Source organism: Malania oleifera, chromosome 4, assembly GCF_029873635.1.
Source record: "Malania oleifera isolate guangnan ecotype guangnan chromosome 4, ASM2987363v1, whole genome shotgun sequence".
NCBI lineage: Eukaryota > Viridiplantae > Streptophyta > Magnoliopsida > Santalales > Ximeniaceae > Malania > Malania oleifera.
The window spans coordinates 14706357-14724180 of record NC_080420.1 but is presented as its reverse complement, the minus strand read 5'-3'; the positions used below and the strand labels follow the sequence as shown (position 1 = coordinate 14724180).

Here is a 17824-nt window from a genome sequence, read left to right as displayed (position 1 = left end):
AATCTCGGTCTGCATTAACCATAATTAGGAACAGGAGTTTAGTTATATGAGGGAGAAGATATTAGCACACTCTACACATCCGTTCTACGAACGGTACTTAATTAACCATGAATTGTCCTTACACTAAATCCAGTGGTCTTTAATTAACTCCTTAAAAAGTAAATAAATATTAAAACTTTTAAAAATATATATAAAATAAAGTGTGATTTAGGAATCTATAAGACCACTAAAGAAAGGAATCTTATTACATAAACTCCCTCAAAACTAATATAGGTGAGGTTTGAAACACCTCCTTACCCTTTATTTAATCATTGGGATGCACACATAGGAAATAGAATATATATATATATATATATATACACACACAAATAACAATCAAACAAATTCATCAACTTTGAACAAAAAAAAGTCTCTAAAACATTCCCATGTTTTCTAAAATTTTTTACCTAATTTAATAAAAAAAATTTCAACATTTTTCTTCAATTCTCTAAGATTTTTTTTTTATTTTTGGTATTTTTTTTCCATTATTTTTTTCTATATGAGTCAAAATGACTAAAATAATTTTTTTTATTTTTTTTATTTTTTTTATTTTTTTTATTTTTTTATATTTTTTCTAATTTTTCTTGTTTTTTTATACTATTTTCCCAATTTTTAAAAATTAAAAATAGAGTAAAAATCTATTTTTAAATTAAAGAACTAAACCGAACGATTTGGGCTCGGTCGACCAGGTGGTCAAAATGTTGACCTTAATAGGTTTCGGTCGACTGGGGGTATTTGAACTACAATGGTTCGATCGACCGGGCTGAGGTCAAATTGTTGACCCAGATCGGATTCGGTCGATCGAAAGTGTACAAAGTGTGCATTTCGGTCCTGTTTTGATTCACAAACACCCTATTCAATGTGTCTAATCATATATGAGTGCTAGGGTGAGTATTCTAAGGTCTCTTTAGGTCCAATTTGAAAGCACTGAAAGAATTCAGTGTCAGTCGACAATCCCTAAGGTCTTTCTAAGGTCATTTTCATTTTGACCTTACGTATTTGACCATGCATGTGATGTGTTTAATTATTACATACGAAAAAACCCTAATTACTATTACAGACCCTTTATATGGATGAATTATAATACAACATAAGAAATTGGGTTTTTAATAAAAATTTGGTCTTTAAGCTTCACTCTCTCCATGTGCATTATGATCTGTCAACTTAAGTTCCTGCACAAAGTCTCAAACACTCATTAGAAACAATTAGTATTTGTCATAATCAAAATCAGGCGTGACCTATAAGGTCAACAAAGTATATTTAGATAAATAATTTACAAAATTAGACTAAATTTTTTCAATTGAAATAATATCTCAAAAGGGCAATATATATATATATATATATATATATATATATTTATATATATATATATTAATAGTTGCCAAAAAATAAATAATCTTTTGATAGTGAACTCTAATTGAAAAAAAAAAAATTAAATGACATTCCTAAAATATCACATGCAAACCCCTATGCATTTATTGATTCATAATTATTTTTTGAAAAAGGTAATACAAAATTATTTTATCATTTATAACTTTCACATTTCAAAGCAAATCTCGCTGGATCATCCAGTAAGATTTGTCACGTATCTAAAACTGCCTTATTTATGCATAATAAATTTCGCTACTTCAAGTAGCGAGATTACATCAGGATTACTCTGAGAATTATTTTCTCAAAAAATGTATTATTTAATATATTTATAAAAAAAAATCTTGGGAAAAAACTCTACTCTATGCATCTATTCCAAATACAAACAAAACAAAAAACAAAACAAAACACAAATGCAAAAAATGCAAATCCAAAATGGGGCGATTGTATGAATTAAAAAGATAATAAATAAGCTAGCTATTAGTCCAATATTAAGCCGCAGCAAATGACGACAAACTGAAATATACGCATATATGCATAAAGAATATGGTGGAGTTATAATATAGATGACCTAATTGCAATAAAAAAGTTAGGAGTAATTAATATTGTAAAAAATTATATGATTCCCCAACTCCCTTACTTTGAAAAAAAGCACTGAATGGAAAGATGCAAATCTTGGGTTACGACTTATTTAAAGTAAATGTATACTCTAGGAAAAAAAATTTTCTTACTTTTGGAAATAATAGTATATGGCATACGCTTAAAAAGAAAGAGTTTTTTGATATGCTGAGTAAACAATGCTAAACACCAAATTTAGAGATAAATTTAAATTGAGATATATATTTTATTAAACATCTTGTGTATGCAAGGCATTTAAATATTTTAATTAAAGTATAACTTGTAAGCAAGTAATGGCTTGTTTTTAAGAATAATAAGGAATAATGTTAGTTCAAAACTATTAAATATAAGTTACCACGTGAGATTTGACTTTAGTGGCAACTTTTACTCGGAAAACATTTTCTGTTGCGGGTCTGTCATGACATGGGCTCATGTGGCAGACCTAAAGTGGGTATAGTAGTGAGGAGCCCATACTTCGGTACCCATGTGAGGACCTGCAATGTAGGTCCGTATCATCGCATGCCCATAACACATTGCGCAAGTCCTTTATTACGGCGTTGGACTGTTAGAGAATGCGGTTTGAGATGAAGGAGGCACATAAGATTCCCTGATTTGTATGACGTGTGGCGACTTGGGACCTAATTATCAAATATGGCATGCATAGAGATAGCATGCGCCGGTGGTCGGGGGTGGGCCAAGTTGGGACCGCCGGGGAAGAAACACAGTTTGCATGTTACATCACACACACACACACACACCCTTAAACTTCAACATCCTCCCTTAAACTTGACTCTCCTAATTTTGTCATTCCAAACTGATAATTTTTTTAATGTGGGGCTAGTTCACTTAATTTCTATTTGTTGATTGGTTTCTAGACTAATTCTTAACCAAAAATCAGTAGTTTCAGTATGCATTTACCAGAGTTGGGATCAGGAGTTTAGTTAAGCGAGGAAAAATTACTAGCACCCCATAGACACTCGTTCTACGAATGGTACCTAATAAACCATGAATTATTCCTAAACTGAATCTAGTGGTTTTTAATTAACTCTTTAAAAAAATATTAAAACATTAAAAGATAAAATAAAATAAGGTGTGATTTTGGAATGTTTAATAAGACCTTTAAAGAATTCGATTTTATTAGATAAACCTTCATCAGAACTAATATAAGTAAAGTCTGAAACACCTCCTTACCCTTTATTTAATCATTGGGATGCACACACACAAAATATAATATATATACAGATAATCAAATAAATTTATCAAATTTGAGCAAAAAAAAGTCTTTAAAACATTCCCATAAATTGTAGAAAAATGTTTGAAAATTGTCCCCGAGAAGGGTCCAAAATGGCAATAAATAATAACATTAAAAGTTTAATGGAGTCGCCTTTAACCTGTTATTTTTCTAGATGCAGTTAGTTCACCTAATAACTACTTGTAGATTGGTATGTAGACTAATACTAGGTCAATAAACCAGTAGTCTCGGTCTGCATTTGTCAGAATTGGGAACGGGAGTTTAGCTATGCGAGAAGAATGTATTAGCACCCTCTAAACATCTGTTCTACAAACGACACCTAATTAACCATGAATTGTCCTTAAATTGAATCTAGTGGTCTTTAATTAACTCCTTAAAAAGTAAATATGTCACGCCCCAAACCCAATAATTGGACTCAAGGGTGAAAAAGTAACATAACCTGCCCCTGTATCATATAAAATCAAGATACCATACAATGAATGAGGATCCGACACCGTAGGATTCCCAGGCACCCTATACACATTCATATACACAACAAAAACACGGCGGAAGATAAGTCTTTCTCTACACAATCTGTAACATACCAGAGTCTATACAAAGGAGTCAACTCCACAAAATACAACACAAACCCCACGTGTCAACCAAAACCACCAAAAGACCACCCAGTACAGTCCTAGTACTTACCTAAGTACTACTCATAATACACTGACCATTATGCTCCCAACACTAGGATGCTAGTTCCGGTTACTCGAAAGACCTATAAAATATGTACGTATAGTAGGGGTGAGACACCTTTTAGTAAGGAAGAATCAAGTTATATCGGTGTGTGGCATATGAGTGTTATCATGACATACTAACATGCATAGTCAACAGCCAAAACAGTATAATCATTTCTAGTATTTTCACAAAACAAGCAATACAATCTAGTGTCGTCACACCCTTCGACTTGAAGCTGAACTTTCTGGTGGTATTTCACACCCTTTGGTAAAAATCGGCAATCTGGTGATATCTCACACCCTTCCAAAAAACGCCGGCAGTCTGGTGATATTTCACACCCTTCGAAAAAAGTCGGTGCCCCCAGTAACCTGGCATAGCATCAACCCACAATGTTGAACTGGTGCAGATCTGATGTTCACACACCCTTCGGCTCGTAAGTCAACCGATCTAGTGGTATTGCGCACTCTTCGGAAAAAGCCAAATTTCAAAAACTCAGAACAATTCAGAACCCCGTTCATATTTCACCAAAACACAACTCATGCATGCTCATATAACCAAACAAACCAAAACCATTTAGTAATCTAGAAATCATGATTTTCCAAATATGAACAGTCTAAACAAGTCAAGGAACGACCATCCTTATAACACAATATATATATCACAATATATTTACAATTTTCCAACAAAACCAGGGATACAGCCTGTCACCCCCTTTTCCCAAAACTGTAATATGAAAAACCCATAATTTTACCCGTTAGATTTCCCAAATGAGTAACCAAAATGCACACAGGACCGTGGACCACAGTTCCACCTAGTCTGTTTTCAAAAATAACCGACATAAACATAATTCCCTTTACATTTCCCCTAAATGACAAATCCTAAACTCCAAGGCCCCTAAACAGCGAACTGAGTTCCGAAACCTACATACCACAATACAAAATATACTTACAAACCTACTCTCTACACAACTATCACATCAGAATTGAAAACCGAGCCTTACCTCAATTTCAAGGGAAAACCCGAGAATACTCGAAACAACGATCTGATCCATAGAACTTGTAGAGAATCCTTCCCTGATCCTCATGGTAACTTCGGATCAGCAATTCTTGTAACGTATGATGTAGATATCTAGAGAGATAGAGTGTAGGTTGAGTTTCTAGAGAGATAAAGAGAAATTTTATGATTTCTTAGCCGAGAAGTAATGAAAACAGCTGTTTATAGCACTTTGACCCAGCCCCTCCTCATTGACGAATGGCATTCTTGTTGACGAGCCCTTAAGACATCTCATCGACGAGACGATGGCCTCGTCGATAAGCCTGAGATTTCCTATTTTTTTTAAACCCCTCGGCTTCTCCTCATCGACGAGACTCTGCACTTCATCACCAAAAGCTACAAAGACTTCGTCGAAGAACTCTGGCTTTGTCGAAGAAGGTTGCTCAATTACACCATTTTTACCCCTCTCTTAATTAATTAATTCCCTATACCATGGTTCGGGTTCTTACAACCTCTCCTCCTTACAAAAATTTCGCCCTTGAAATTTGCTATCTCTCATCCCTATACTCATTCAAATACACACTCGACTCAAGAAAGAAACTCAGCGACTACGACAATGCAGCCCCGTCACAACATATACATACCCTCACTCATGGAAAAAGAATACCGCGGTTACAAACATAAACTGTCACAAGAGTTTACAAATACACACACTCCCCAAGACCAACCACCTATTCCAATACAAAGTAGGGCAATGTACATAACTCAAAATAACTGTGGATACTTCCTGCGTATTTCCGCTTCCAGTTCCCAACAAGCTTCCTCAACCTCGTGATTCCACCACAATACCTTCACTAACGGTATGTCTTTGGTACGTAGCTTCTGAACTTTATGGTCTAGAATCTGAACAGTTATCTCCTCATACGCTAAAGTATCCCCAATCTCCACATCCTCGTTGCTAATAACATGCGAAGGATCCAACACGTACCTCCTCAACATGGATACGTGAAACACATCATGGATCCGCGAGAGTGTTGGGGGTAGTGCAATCATGTATGCTACTGGACCCACTCGCTCAAGAACTCAGAATGGTTCGATGTATCTCGGGTTCAGCTTGCTTTTCTTCCCAAATCTCATCACCCCTTTCATTGGAGCGATCCTCAGAAAATATCTTACCCCCCACCTCAAACTCCAATTCATGGCGACGAACATCTGTGTAGCTCTTCTACCAACTCTGAGCTAATTTAATCCTTTCTCGGATTAAAACTACCTTCTTAGATGCCTATTGCACAAGTTTAGGTCCTAACACCTAACTTTCACTAACCTCACTCCGATACAAAGGAGATCGACATCTCTGACCATACAGAGCCTCAAACAGTGCCATCCTGATACTAGCCGAGAAGCTGTTGTTATAAGCAAACTCTACCAGTGGCATAAACTATATCTAACTACCACCGAAGTCTAACACACAAGCCCGCAACATATCCTCCAAGGTCTGTATTGTCCTCTCCGACTGTCCATCAGTCTAGGGGTGGAACGCTATACTGAATGTAAGCTTCGTCCCCAGTGCTTCCTGCAAGCTCGTCCAGAATCGAGAAGTAAACCTCGGGTCTTAATCTGACACTATAGACACCGGTACCCCGTGCATTCTAACTATCTCATGCACGTACATGTCTGCTAGCCTACTCAAAGGGTAGCTAACCTTCATCGGTAAGAAGTGAGTAGATTTCGTCAACCTGTCCATGATTACCGAGATAGCATTCTTCCCGTGAAGCGTTGGCGGCATCCGGTCACAAAATTTATGGAAATATGCTCCCATTTCTATTCCAAAATAGCTAAGGGCTGTAACGGCCCTGCTGGCCTTTGATGTTCAACCTTCACCTGCTGACACGTCATACACTGCTCCATAAATTGAGCAATCTGCCTCTTCATACCACTCCACTAGAAGGTCTCGCGCATATCTCGATACATCTTAGTACTACCAGGATGTACTGTATACAATGAATGATGCGCTTCCTATAAAATTGTCCTTCTAATCTCATCGTCATTCGGAACACATAGCATGGTCCCAAACCTCAATACACCTCCCTCAGAGATGTTAAACTCTGGAGCCAATCCCTGTTGTACCTTTCCCACAACCTCTGTCAACTCCACATCACCGCCATGCGTAGCCTTAATATGCTCAAACAAAGTCGGTTAGACCACCAAACTAGCATGGAAAACCTGATGATCACCACGCACTAACTCTATACCTGAGCTCTCCAGATCCTGTCTTATGTGATGTTGTGCTACAACTGCAGATACTGTCTCATGATCCGACTTCCGACTTAACGCATCGGCTACCATATTAGCTTTCCCTAAGTGATAATTGATGGTGCAATCGTGATCCTTAATCAACTTAAGCCACCATCTCTGCCTTAAGTTCAACTCTTTCTACGTGAAGAAGTACCTGAGGCTTTTATGATCAGTGAAAATCTCGCATTGCACACCATATAAATAGTGTCTCCAGATCTTCGGCGCATATACAATAGCAGCCAATTCTAGATTATGCGTAGGGTAATTCTTCTCATAATCTATCAATTGCTGAGAAGCATAAGCTATTATCTTACCTTGCTCTATAAGCATGCAACCCAAACCTTTCAGAGACGAGTCGCTATAAATCACAAAACCACCGTCCCCAAAAGGAATGGTTAACACTGGAGCAGTAACTAGCCGATGCTTTAACTCTTGAAAACACTGCTCGCAATCACTAGTCCATTCAAACTTTACACCATTCCTGGTCAGTCGATTCAGAGGTCTAGACGATTTAGAGAATCCTTTCACAAATTGACGATAATAACCCGTCGGTCCTAGAAAACTCCGAACCTCCTGCACACTCTTTGGCCTCACTCAGTCAACCACAGTTTCGATCTTTCTAAGATCAACCGATATACCATCACCAGTCACTACATGGCCTAAGAATGCAACTTGATTCAACTAGAATTCACACTTCTTCAGTTTAGCATACAACTTATTCTCCCGCAGGACCTGTAATACTAACCTCAGATGCTTCTCATGCTCTTCCGCACTCCTCGAGTATACCAGAATGTCATCAATGAACACCACTACGAACCGGTCCAGGTACTCATGGAAAACCCTGTTCATAAGATCCATGAACACCGCCGGAGCATTCGTCAACCTAAAAGGCATGACTAAGAACTCGTAATGGCCATATCTAGTTCAGAAAGCAGTCTTTGCCACGTCCTTAGATCGAACCCTCACCTGATGATATCCTGATCGTAGGTCAATCTTCGAAAAGATCTGAGTCCCCTATAGCTAGTCGAAGAGATCATCTATACATGACAAAGGATAGTGATTCTTCACGGTTATCTTGTTAATCTCACGATAATTAATGCACATACGCATCGACCCGTCCTTCTTCTCCACAAACAGTACTGGAGCACCCCAGGGCGAAACACTAGGTCGAATGAAACCCTTGTCTAGTAATTCCTGTAACTGCTCCTTCAACTCCTGAAGTTTTGCTGGAGCCATTCGGTACGGAACTTTAGAGATCGGTGCTTTGCCAGGTAGCAATTCTATCACAAACTCCACCTCACGATCCGGAGGTAAACTGGGTAAATCATCTAGAAACACATCTGAGAACTCACTGACAACCCAAATATCCTCGAGTCTCAATTCATTCTACGGCGATTCCTTCACACAAGCTAGGTACCCCTCTTTAGCGCGTGAAAATCCCGAGCCATGTGACCTGATTGGCCATAATTGTAACATTTACCACTAAATGGCTAGCATGCACCGTCATGCCACCTGTGGCACCTGACACAGGGATCACGTAACTGATCTGCTTGAGAACCCTAGCGCTCGGTATTTTGATGGTAGCCCGAGCCCCTATTCCTCTTCTTCCACCATCCCTAATGAGATCCAGACAGAGAACCAGAAGGTACTAGCATTTTCTTCGACTCCTGATCCACCTCGTCTTCTCGGATACCAGTCTCAATCACAGTGGCTTTATCCACCAAAACCGAGAACTCACGGATCTGAAGCATACCCACTAATCTGCAGATGTCCTTTCTCAAGCCTTTCTTGAACCTTTGAGTCTTCTTGTACTTGTTCGAGATCAAGCATGGTGCAAACCAGGATAGCTCTATATATTGAGCAGCGTACCTCTGCACCGACATACTTCCCTAAGTCAGAGCAAAAAACTCATCTGCCTTAGCGTCACGTATAGAAGCCAGGAAGTATCTATCAAAGAACACCTCCTTGAAACAGCTCCAAGTCATCTCCATAGAACCGGCTCTCTGCTTCTCCAACAGATTCACTACAATCCACCAACGCCCTGCCTCCCCTAACAACTGGAAGGTAGCGTAGAGAACTCTTTGTTTATCCGTGCAATGTAGGACCTCTAAGATCCTCTCAATCTTCTCCACCCAGTCCTTTGCTATCAGCGGATCGAGTCCTCGTGAGAACCCCGGAGGATGCATGCATGTGAACCTCCCAATGGTGCACCCCACAAATGTAGGAGAGTGTTCGCGTCTCTTAACACTCCGCCCGATCTCCCGTAGGACCTGCCTCGTCAACCCTCAGGGCACAGAAGAAGACTCATCACTCGTTGTCTCCTCGAAGTTACTCTCCAAGTTATTATCTTTGGACTCCATTCTGAAAACACAATAGGAATCTTATTAATACTTCCATAACATGTATAGTTAACACAATTATCTAACACTAATCATGTTAACTACCACCTGTCAGTTCCAGGTACGTCCTATCACACCAACACGAAATTCATCAAAGGTTTGTCGTGATTTAATTGAAATCGTCATTCCAGGAAAAACACAGAATACCGCCAACGAATCCCGGTCTAGCAATAAAACAATCCTTAACCAACTCTACTCGTATCTAACCTTCTATGCTCTGGTATGTACACATAGCTATGCCTAACCAAGTCTACAAGACCCAACAAACTGGTTAGCTCTGATACCACGCTATCACGCCCCGAACCCAATAATTGGACCCGAGGGTGAAAAAGTAACCTAACCTATCCCTGTATCATACAAAATCAACATACAGTACAATGAATGAGGGTCTGACCTCGTAGGATTCCCAGGCACTCTATACTCATTCATATACACAATAAAAGCACAGCGGAAGATAAGTCTTTCTATACACAATCTGTACCATACCATAGTCAATACAAAGGAGTCAACTCCACAAAATATAACACAAACCTCGGGTGTCAGCCAAAACCACCAAAAGACCACCTAGTACAGTCCTAGTACTTACCCAAGTACTACTCGCAGTACGCCAACCACTACACTCCCAACATCAGGACGCTAGTTCCGGTTACTCAAAGGACCTGAAAAATATGTACGTATAACAGGGGTGAGACACCTTTTAGTAAGGAAGAATCAAGTCATATCGATGTGTGGCATATGAGTGTTACCATGACATACTAATATGCATAGTCAACAGCCAAAACAGTATAATCAGTTCCAGTATTTTCACAAAACAAGCAATATAATCTGGTGTCGTCACACCCTTCGGCTTGAAGCTGGACTATCTGGTGGTATTTCACACCTTTCGATAAAAATCGGTAATCTAGTGATATCTCACACCCTTCGGCAAACGCCGGCAGTCTGGTGATATTTCACACCCTTCGGCAAACATTGGTTCCCCCGGTAACCTGGCATAGCATCAGCCCACAGCGTTGAATCGGTGTAGATATGGTGTTCACACATCCTTTGGCTCATAAGCCGGCCGATCTAGTGGTATTGTGCACTCTTTGGCAAAAGCTGGATTTCAAAAATTTGGAACAATTTCGAACCCCGTTCCTATTTCACCAAAACACAACTCATGCATGCTCATATAACTAAACAAACCACTCCCATTTGATAATCTATAAATCATGATTTTCCAAATATGAACAGTCTAAACAAGTCAAGGCACGACCATCCATATAACACAATATATATATATATCACAATATATTTATGATTTTCTAACAAAACCAACGATACGGCCCACCGCCTCCTTTTTCCAAAAATGTAATATGAAAAACCTATAATTTTACCCGTTAGATTTCCCCAAATGAGTAACCAAAACGCGCACAAGACCGTGGATCACATTTCCACCAAGTCTGATTTGAAAAATAACTGACATAAACACAATTCCTCTAATCCTGAACTCCAAGGCCCCTAAACAGCAAACCGAGTTCCAAAACCTACATACCCCAATACAGAATATACTTACAAACCTACTCTCTACACAACTACTGGATCAGAATTGAAAACCGAGTCTTACTTTGATTTCGAGCCAAAACCCGAGAATACCCGAAACAACAATATGATTCGTAGAACTTGTAGAGAATCCCTCCCTGATCCTCGTGGTAACGTCGAATTAGTGATTCCCGTAACGTATGATGCAGAAATCTAGAGAGATAGAGAGTAGGTTGAGTTTCTAGAGAGATAAAGAAAAATTTTATGATTTCTTAGCTGAGAAATAATAAAAATAGCTATTTATAGCCCTTTGACCCGGCTACTTCTCGTCAACGAATGACGTCCTCGTTGACGAGCCCTTAAGACATCTCGTCGACGAGATGATGGCGTCGTCGACGAGCTTGAGATTTCTGATTTTTCCGAAACCCTTTGGCTTCTCCTCGTCGACAAGACTCCTCACTTCATCTCTGAGAGCTTGAAAGACTTCGTTGACGAACTCTGGCTTCGTCGACGAAGGTTGCTCAATTACCAATTTCACCCCTCTCTTAATTAATTAATTCCCTATATTACGGTTCGGGTTCTTACAAAATAAATATTAGAACTTGTAAAAAATATAAAATAAAGTGTGATTTAGGAATTTATAAGACCACTAAAGAAGGGAATTTTATTACATAAATCCCCTCAGAATTAATATAGTTGAGGTTTGAAACACATCCTTACCCTTTGTTTAATCATTAGGATGCACACATAAAAAATAGAATATATACAAATAACAATGAAATAAATTCATCAAATTTGAGTAAAAAAAGTCTTTAAAACACTCCCAGGTTTTGTAAAATTTTTTAAAGAATTTTATAAAATAATTTCAACATTTTTCTTCAATTCTCTGAGAATCCATTTTTTCTATTTTTGGTTTTTTTTCCATTTATTTTTGCTACATGAGTCAAAATGACTCAAATAACTTTATTTATTTACTTCTTTTATTTTTTCTCTAATTTTTCTTGTTTTGTATACTATTTTCCCAATTTTTAAAAATTAAAAATAAAGTAAAAATCCATTTTTGAATTAAAGATATGAATTGGGCGATTTGGGATAGGTTAGACCAGTTCAATTGGTCTGAATCGAGTCAACGGGCCAATATAGTTTGAATTTTAGTCAAATAGAATTATTTTTAATTTTTTAATTTCCATTTGTATTTGTATGTATTTGAATTTTGAATAATTTGTATTTTAGTTTTGAATAATTTATGAATGTTTTAGTAATTCTAGTTTAATTTTAAGTATATTAAAAAGTAATTACAGGTTTTTACAAGAACTTTTTTTTTTTTCAAAAAATAATTATTTCAAAGTATTAGTGACAGTTTGAAAAACCATTACTAATAATAGTAGAATGAAATATTAGTGACAATTTTTAAACCGTCACTAAAAGACTAAGACCGTCACTATAAAATCGACATGTTCTCGACTCAAATTCGTCACCAAAGTTCAAATATTAGTAACGGTTTTACAATAATTACTAATAGGATATTATTAGTGACAGTTTTAATAACCGTCAATAAAAGTATAATATTAGTGGAGGTTTATTAACCGTCACTAATAACGTCATATTAGTGACGATTATTAAACTATCACTAATATTTGACCTTTAGTGACAAATTTGAGTTGAGAAAATGTCGATTTTATAGTGACAGTCTTAACCTTTTAGTGACGGCATAGAAACGTCACTAATACTGCACTTTTAGTGACGATTTTCAAATTTGTTACTAATAAATACTAGTAACCGCAGATTTAGCGACTAATTTCCTACCGTTACTAATACTGATAAAGCCGTCACTAATCAATATTAGTGATATTTTGAGTATTATTAGTGATAATTTGAAACCGTCTTTAATAACCTTATCTTTTGTAATTTATATGCGGGTAAGTTGGAACTGTGGAGTGTTTTTGCTTGGCTATTTTACCTATCCCAAATTTTGTCTGGTCTAAACATGCATTTAGGGGTGAGCAAAATTCGGTGAAAACCGAATTAACCGAATTAACCGTCCGAAATTGGTCGGTTCGGTTCGGGTAAAAATCCCGGTTCGGTCAGTTCGGTTATAATTATACAAAATTTCGGTTAATCGGTTTCGGTTCGGTTAAGGGTAAAAAAAATTTCGGTTAACCGAATTAACCGAATTACTAATTAATTAGATTTTAAATATAATTTATGACTATAAATTTTGCTTATGTAAGTGCATTAAAGAGTTTAATTAACCTATTTGGATTCTTTGTTCTTTGGTAAAATATTATTTTCATTAGTAAAATTAATAAATAAGGTATTTAATTAAGTTGGATTTGGTTTTAAAAAAAATTTATAATTGTATTATATTTTTAACAATTAATTTTAAATAATTTCGGTTAAAATCGGTTAACCGAATTACCCGAATGGGCAATTCGGTCGGGGTCGGTTCGGTGTCCTTCGCCAATTCGGTCGGTTCGGTTAATGGTTTATATTAACCGAATTTTTCGGTTAATTCGGTTAATTACCCGAATTTAACCGAACCGACCGTTTGCTCACCCCTACATGCATTCACATTGAGGTTGTGAATAAAGGGGAACTAAATTTGAAAAAATAATATAAAATTACAACCAAATCTAATGTACAACTGGCTTGCAAACAAAACATAAAAAAAATATGTTTTAAACAAAAGAATTAATTTATTCACGCAAACAATAATACAATTTCAAACGATTGGAGTCGTCAATCATTTAAAGAGCACGTTGAACCGCGTGTCAGCGACATAGCATGGCGCACATGGTGGGGCGAGGTTCTGGTGGATCGTAATCAATTGGGCGTACGGCTGGCAATGAAGGATGAACAGATAAGATCAAACAGGGAGATGAGATAAGATGACCCATTGTGGGTTCCATGTGATGGTGAGTTGGAAGCAGACATGACTGGGGAGTGGGGGACCGCTAATCAATTGGACAGATAAGGGACAGATAAGATTCCCTTACTCTTATATTATACTGTACAATAAAAAAATATATTAAATAAGTAAATATGAAACACAAGTGAAAAGTATTTGTAAATTATTTATTTATTGATTTAATAGTGACTTAATCGAACGGATCTCTCGGGATTCGCCCCAACGATCGGAAAATAGCTATATTTTTCAAACATAAAATATATTTTATGCTCAAACGGTGATATAACGATTTATACTCATTTCTCATATCAAGGTTTTCTCATTCTTATTATTTCAAAAGTCTATTTGAGAAAAACATTTCAACTCTATTAAACTTCATTCATATTCTTTGAAAGCATTGTACTTATCAGCTTGAAGGAGCATTTGTTGTACACCACCTTTATATTCTTCTTCTATTTTACGGTTTGGGTTTGAATCGTGTCAAACAAGGGTTTTCGCTTGGAGAGGCATCTCCGCCTATAAGGAGTGTTGTAACGAGTATCTCCGTCTGAGTGAAGGAGGGATTGTGGCCGTACATCCGCCCTGATTAGCTAGCAATAACTAGATCTTATTTCCAATTTCTCTCCTCTTTTTTTTGTTAGCAATTCTTTTTTTATATCACTATTTCTCCAATTGTTATCTCTCTAATTTGCCTCTCCTCCACTCTTTTGAAAATCTCTATTCATATGCCAAGAGAAGCACTTCCAATGAAATTTGATTAAACAAATCAAACTAAATGGATCAATCAAATATAAAATCCAATTGATAAATTAATTTGAATTTTTAAGTCTAATTGATCAATTAATTTGAATTTGTCCAATCAAATATGAAGTTTAATTAATCAATTAATTTGAATTAGTCCATCCATTTTAAAACTAATTGGTTGATTTTATTCTAATTTTATTAATTAAAACTCTCTCGTGTGTTTGTGCGCGCACTGATGCAAGCGTGGAGGAATTGGCCTATAGGATCATTTATTTTATTTTTTCTACTTTTGCTTTTTCTATTTTTTCCATGTTCCGTGTATTCAATTTTTCATTTTCATTTATTCATTTTTTTTATTTTCATTTTCCATGTATTTTCTCATGTTCATTGTATTAATGGGCGAAACCATATGCAAATTTGAATTTGAATGAGAAATTACACTTAGAAAATGACCAAAAAGGGCACTAAAATTAATCTGAATTTAGCTATATAAAGCCTTAGAAAAAATGGGATGTCTACATACTTGATGTGAGATGAACCTTGTATGCTTGAATGGAATTCCAAATAGTGGCGAGAGACTTAATATTAAAGAGGTTCGTGAATTCGAATAAGGTGTACTAATTGCATGTCGTTTTAATCGAACTTGCAATTATCATTGTCTAATTTTAACCATACATCAAAATGGTGTGTAGGATGATGTTTTAGTACCTTCCCTCACATCATCATATATATTCTCAAACTTGACTCTACCATGACTATTGATTCCTTAGGCTTGATTTGGTTCTCCTCTCCCTATGACTTTTTAAAAATTAAAAAGGAGTTGATGAAAAAGAGTTTCTTGATATTGTTTTAAAAATGTTTGTTCCAACTGTGAAAAAGAAATTGTTAAAAAGAAAATATGGCATTGAATGTTTGGTAAAAAAATTATAATGTGTCTGAAAGCATTTAAAATGATTAAAATAAATAACAATCAATCTATTGACCATTCCAGTGATTTATATGTGTCTAAAGGTATTTAACCTATCTCCATGTTTTAAAGATGAAGCAGGTGACCATTTGTTCTAGAATTTATCATTATTTTTTTAAATTGTTGTTCTAAAGCAAAGTTCAAATTTTTGACCCGTAATTATGCGCATGATATAACAAAATTTATACTAATTTCATAGTTGAGTTATTCAAATTGATAAAATATTAAATTCAGTGAAATATTAAATTCAACACGTGTGGCATTCCAAAAGCTGGGACCATTGATTTTCCCTCTCACCTAACCAAGGATAAAATGTCCAGCCAAGGAGAGTACGACAAGCTTTGCTCCAAATGGATCGCACATGCATTTCACGCGACACATATGATCCCATCTATAAAAGAGAGAACACCCTGGACAGACAATTGAGAAGAGGAAGAACCGAACAGCACCGGAGCAAAGGAAGAACGCCGCCGCGTGCAGACGACCCAGTCTATTGCTCGTTGAGGTATCAATGCTTTATATTTAATAGTTAATACTTCATGGGCTTCACGCCTATTATTAATATTCAGGAATTAAATTTTGTCTAGTTGTTATGAGCGTGTGATTGCAAGCAATTTTCATACTATTAACAACAACGTGGATTGGTTTTAAACTTCTATTCTCTTTTCTTATTCTTCTTAAAATTGCCTCGACCTTATGAGTTTTCAATTTAACTAAATAATTTGATTTACAATTTTTTAAAAATCATTATACCTCTTCTTTGTCCTTTAATAATATTATCTTGAAAATACAGTGTATGCCCACGTGACTAGCATAATAATAATAAGTGTTACGGATCGGTCAGAGCTCCATTTCGAAGGTATTTCAAATATGCATATTTACTTAAAAATTTTCTATATTCATATGTATGTTTGTGAGTATACACACGCACATAGACACATAATTCTTGAACTACAAACGAGATCATTGACAAAATTATATGTATATTTCATATTTCTGCAGATGGGCATTTGGTTGTACGATGTGTTGAATCTCTCAGGAAAACCCCTTAACTTAAATAATTCATCGAACAATTGGAGGTTGAACAACGTGACCAACACAATTGATAGAGTGACTGGGTATCAAAGCAATTCTTGGTACTTCTCATCAGACTATCCAAATGTAAATATCCAAGTCTACGATGCTGGTTCTTGGAGATTGACCATTGATGTTACATATAAGACTACGTCGAGTACGTTAAGCGCAACATGGGGCATAACAAGGAATTATACGCGCTTTAACTTTATTTTTCAAGACACTGTGATTTGGTTTTATTCCTCAAACCATGCTCTCACGTTGGATGGGAGGCAGCAACAGGGATGGTATCTGGACGTTAATGAGCAAAACCTCAAATGGGAGCCCTATAACGTGGCTTCATAGTATGGTATTTCATGACCATTAATCCAGTTTTAATTTGCAGTTTCAGCCTGACAATTAATTAAGTGTGTAATAAAGCTTGAGGCAGAAAAACATGTGGAAATGTTCTGCTTGGAGGCATTATGCTATTATATATAATAAAAGGAAAAGAGGAACTATGCTTATTTCCATTTATTTTGTGTATTTCAATTTTAGCTTAGCAGAAAGAAAGAGAAAAAATTATTAAAAAAAAAACACTTATGTTAACTTTATTGACGCAATGTATATATTGTTGGCTTCCCTCCTCGCCCCATTAAAAGGAGGGACACTTGTGAATTAAAAAAATTTATGTAAGCAAAAAGACATAAAAAAAACAATTAAATCCATATTAAACAAAGGGCAAAAAATACCTCCCCGCCATAACTTCACACGGAGGCATTCTATTGTTGTGAATGTTTGATTGATTTTCAAAGGAATTTTTGTGCAATTTTGTGATTATGTTAATGTTGTAATAGGATATTTAATTGTTTGTAGTACTAGCATTAGAGTTTTCACTATGGAGCTATAAATCTAATAAGTCATTTATTCCTAGTCCTAAGTGTTAGCATTGG

General features: G+C 36.3%; 1 protein-coding gene across 1 annotated transcript; it reads left to right on the top strand.

Annotated features, from left to right (window-relative positions):
• The first annotated feature begins 16233 nt into the window (after positions 1 to 16233).
• LOC131152755 (uncharacterized) lies at positions 16234 to 17404 on the top strand. The gene is made up of 2 exons (XM_058104609.1): positions 16234 to 16323; positions 16821 to 17404. Exon 2 carries the CDS (start codon positions 16821 to 16823, stop codon positions 17235 to 17237), a length of 417 nt encoding a protein of 138 aa, XP_057960592.1. The 5' UTR covers positions 16234 to 16323; the 3' UTR covers positions 17238 to 17404.
• Positions 17405 to 17824: the final 420 nt, after the last annotated feature.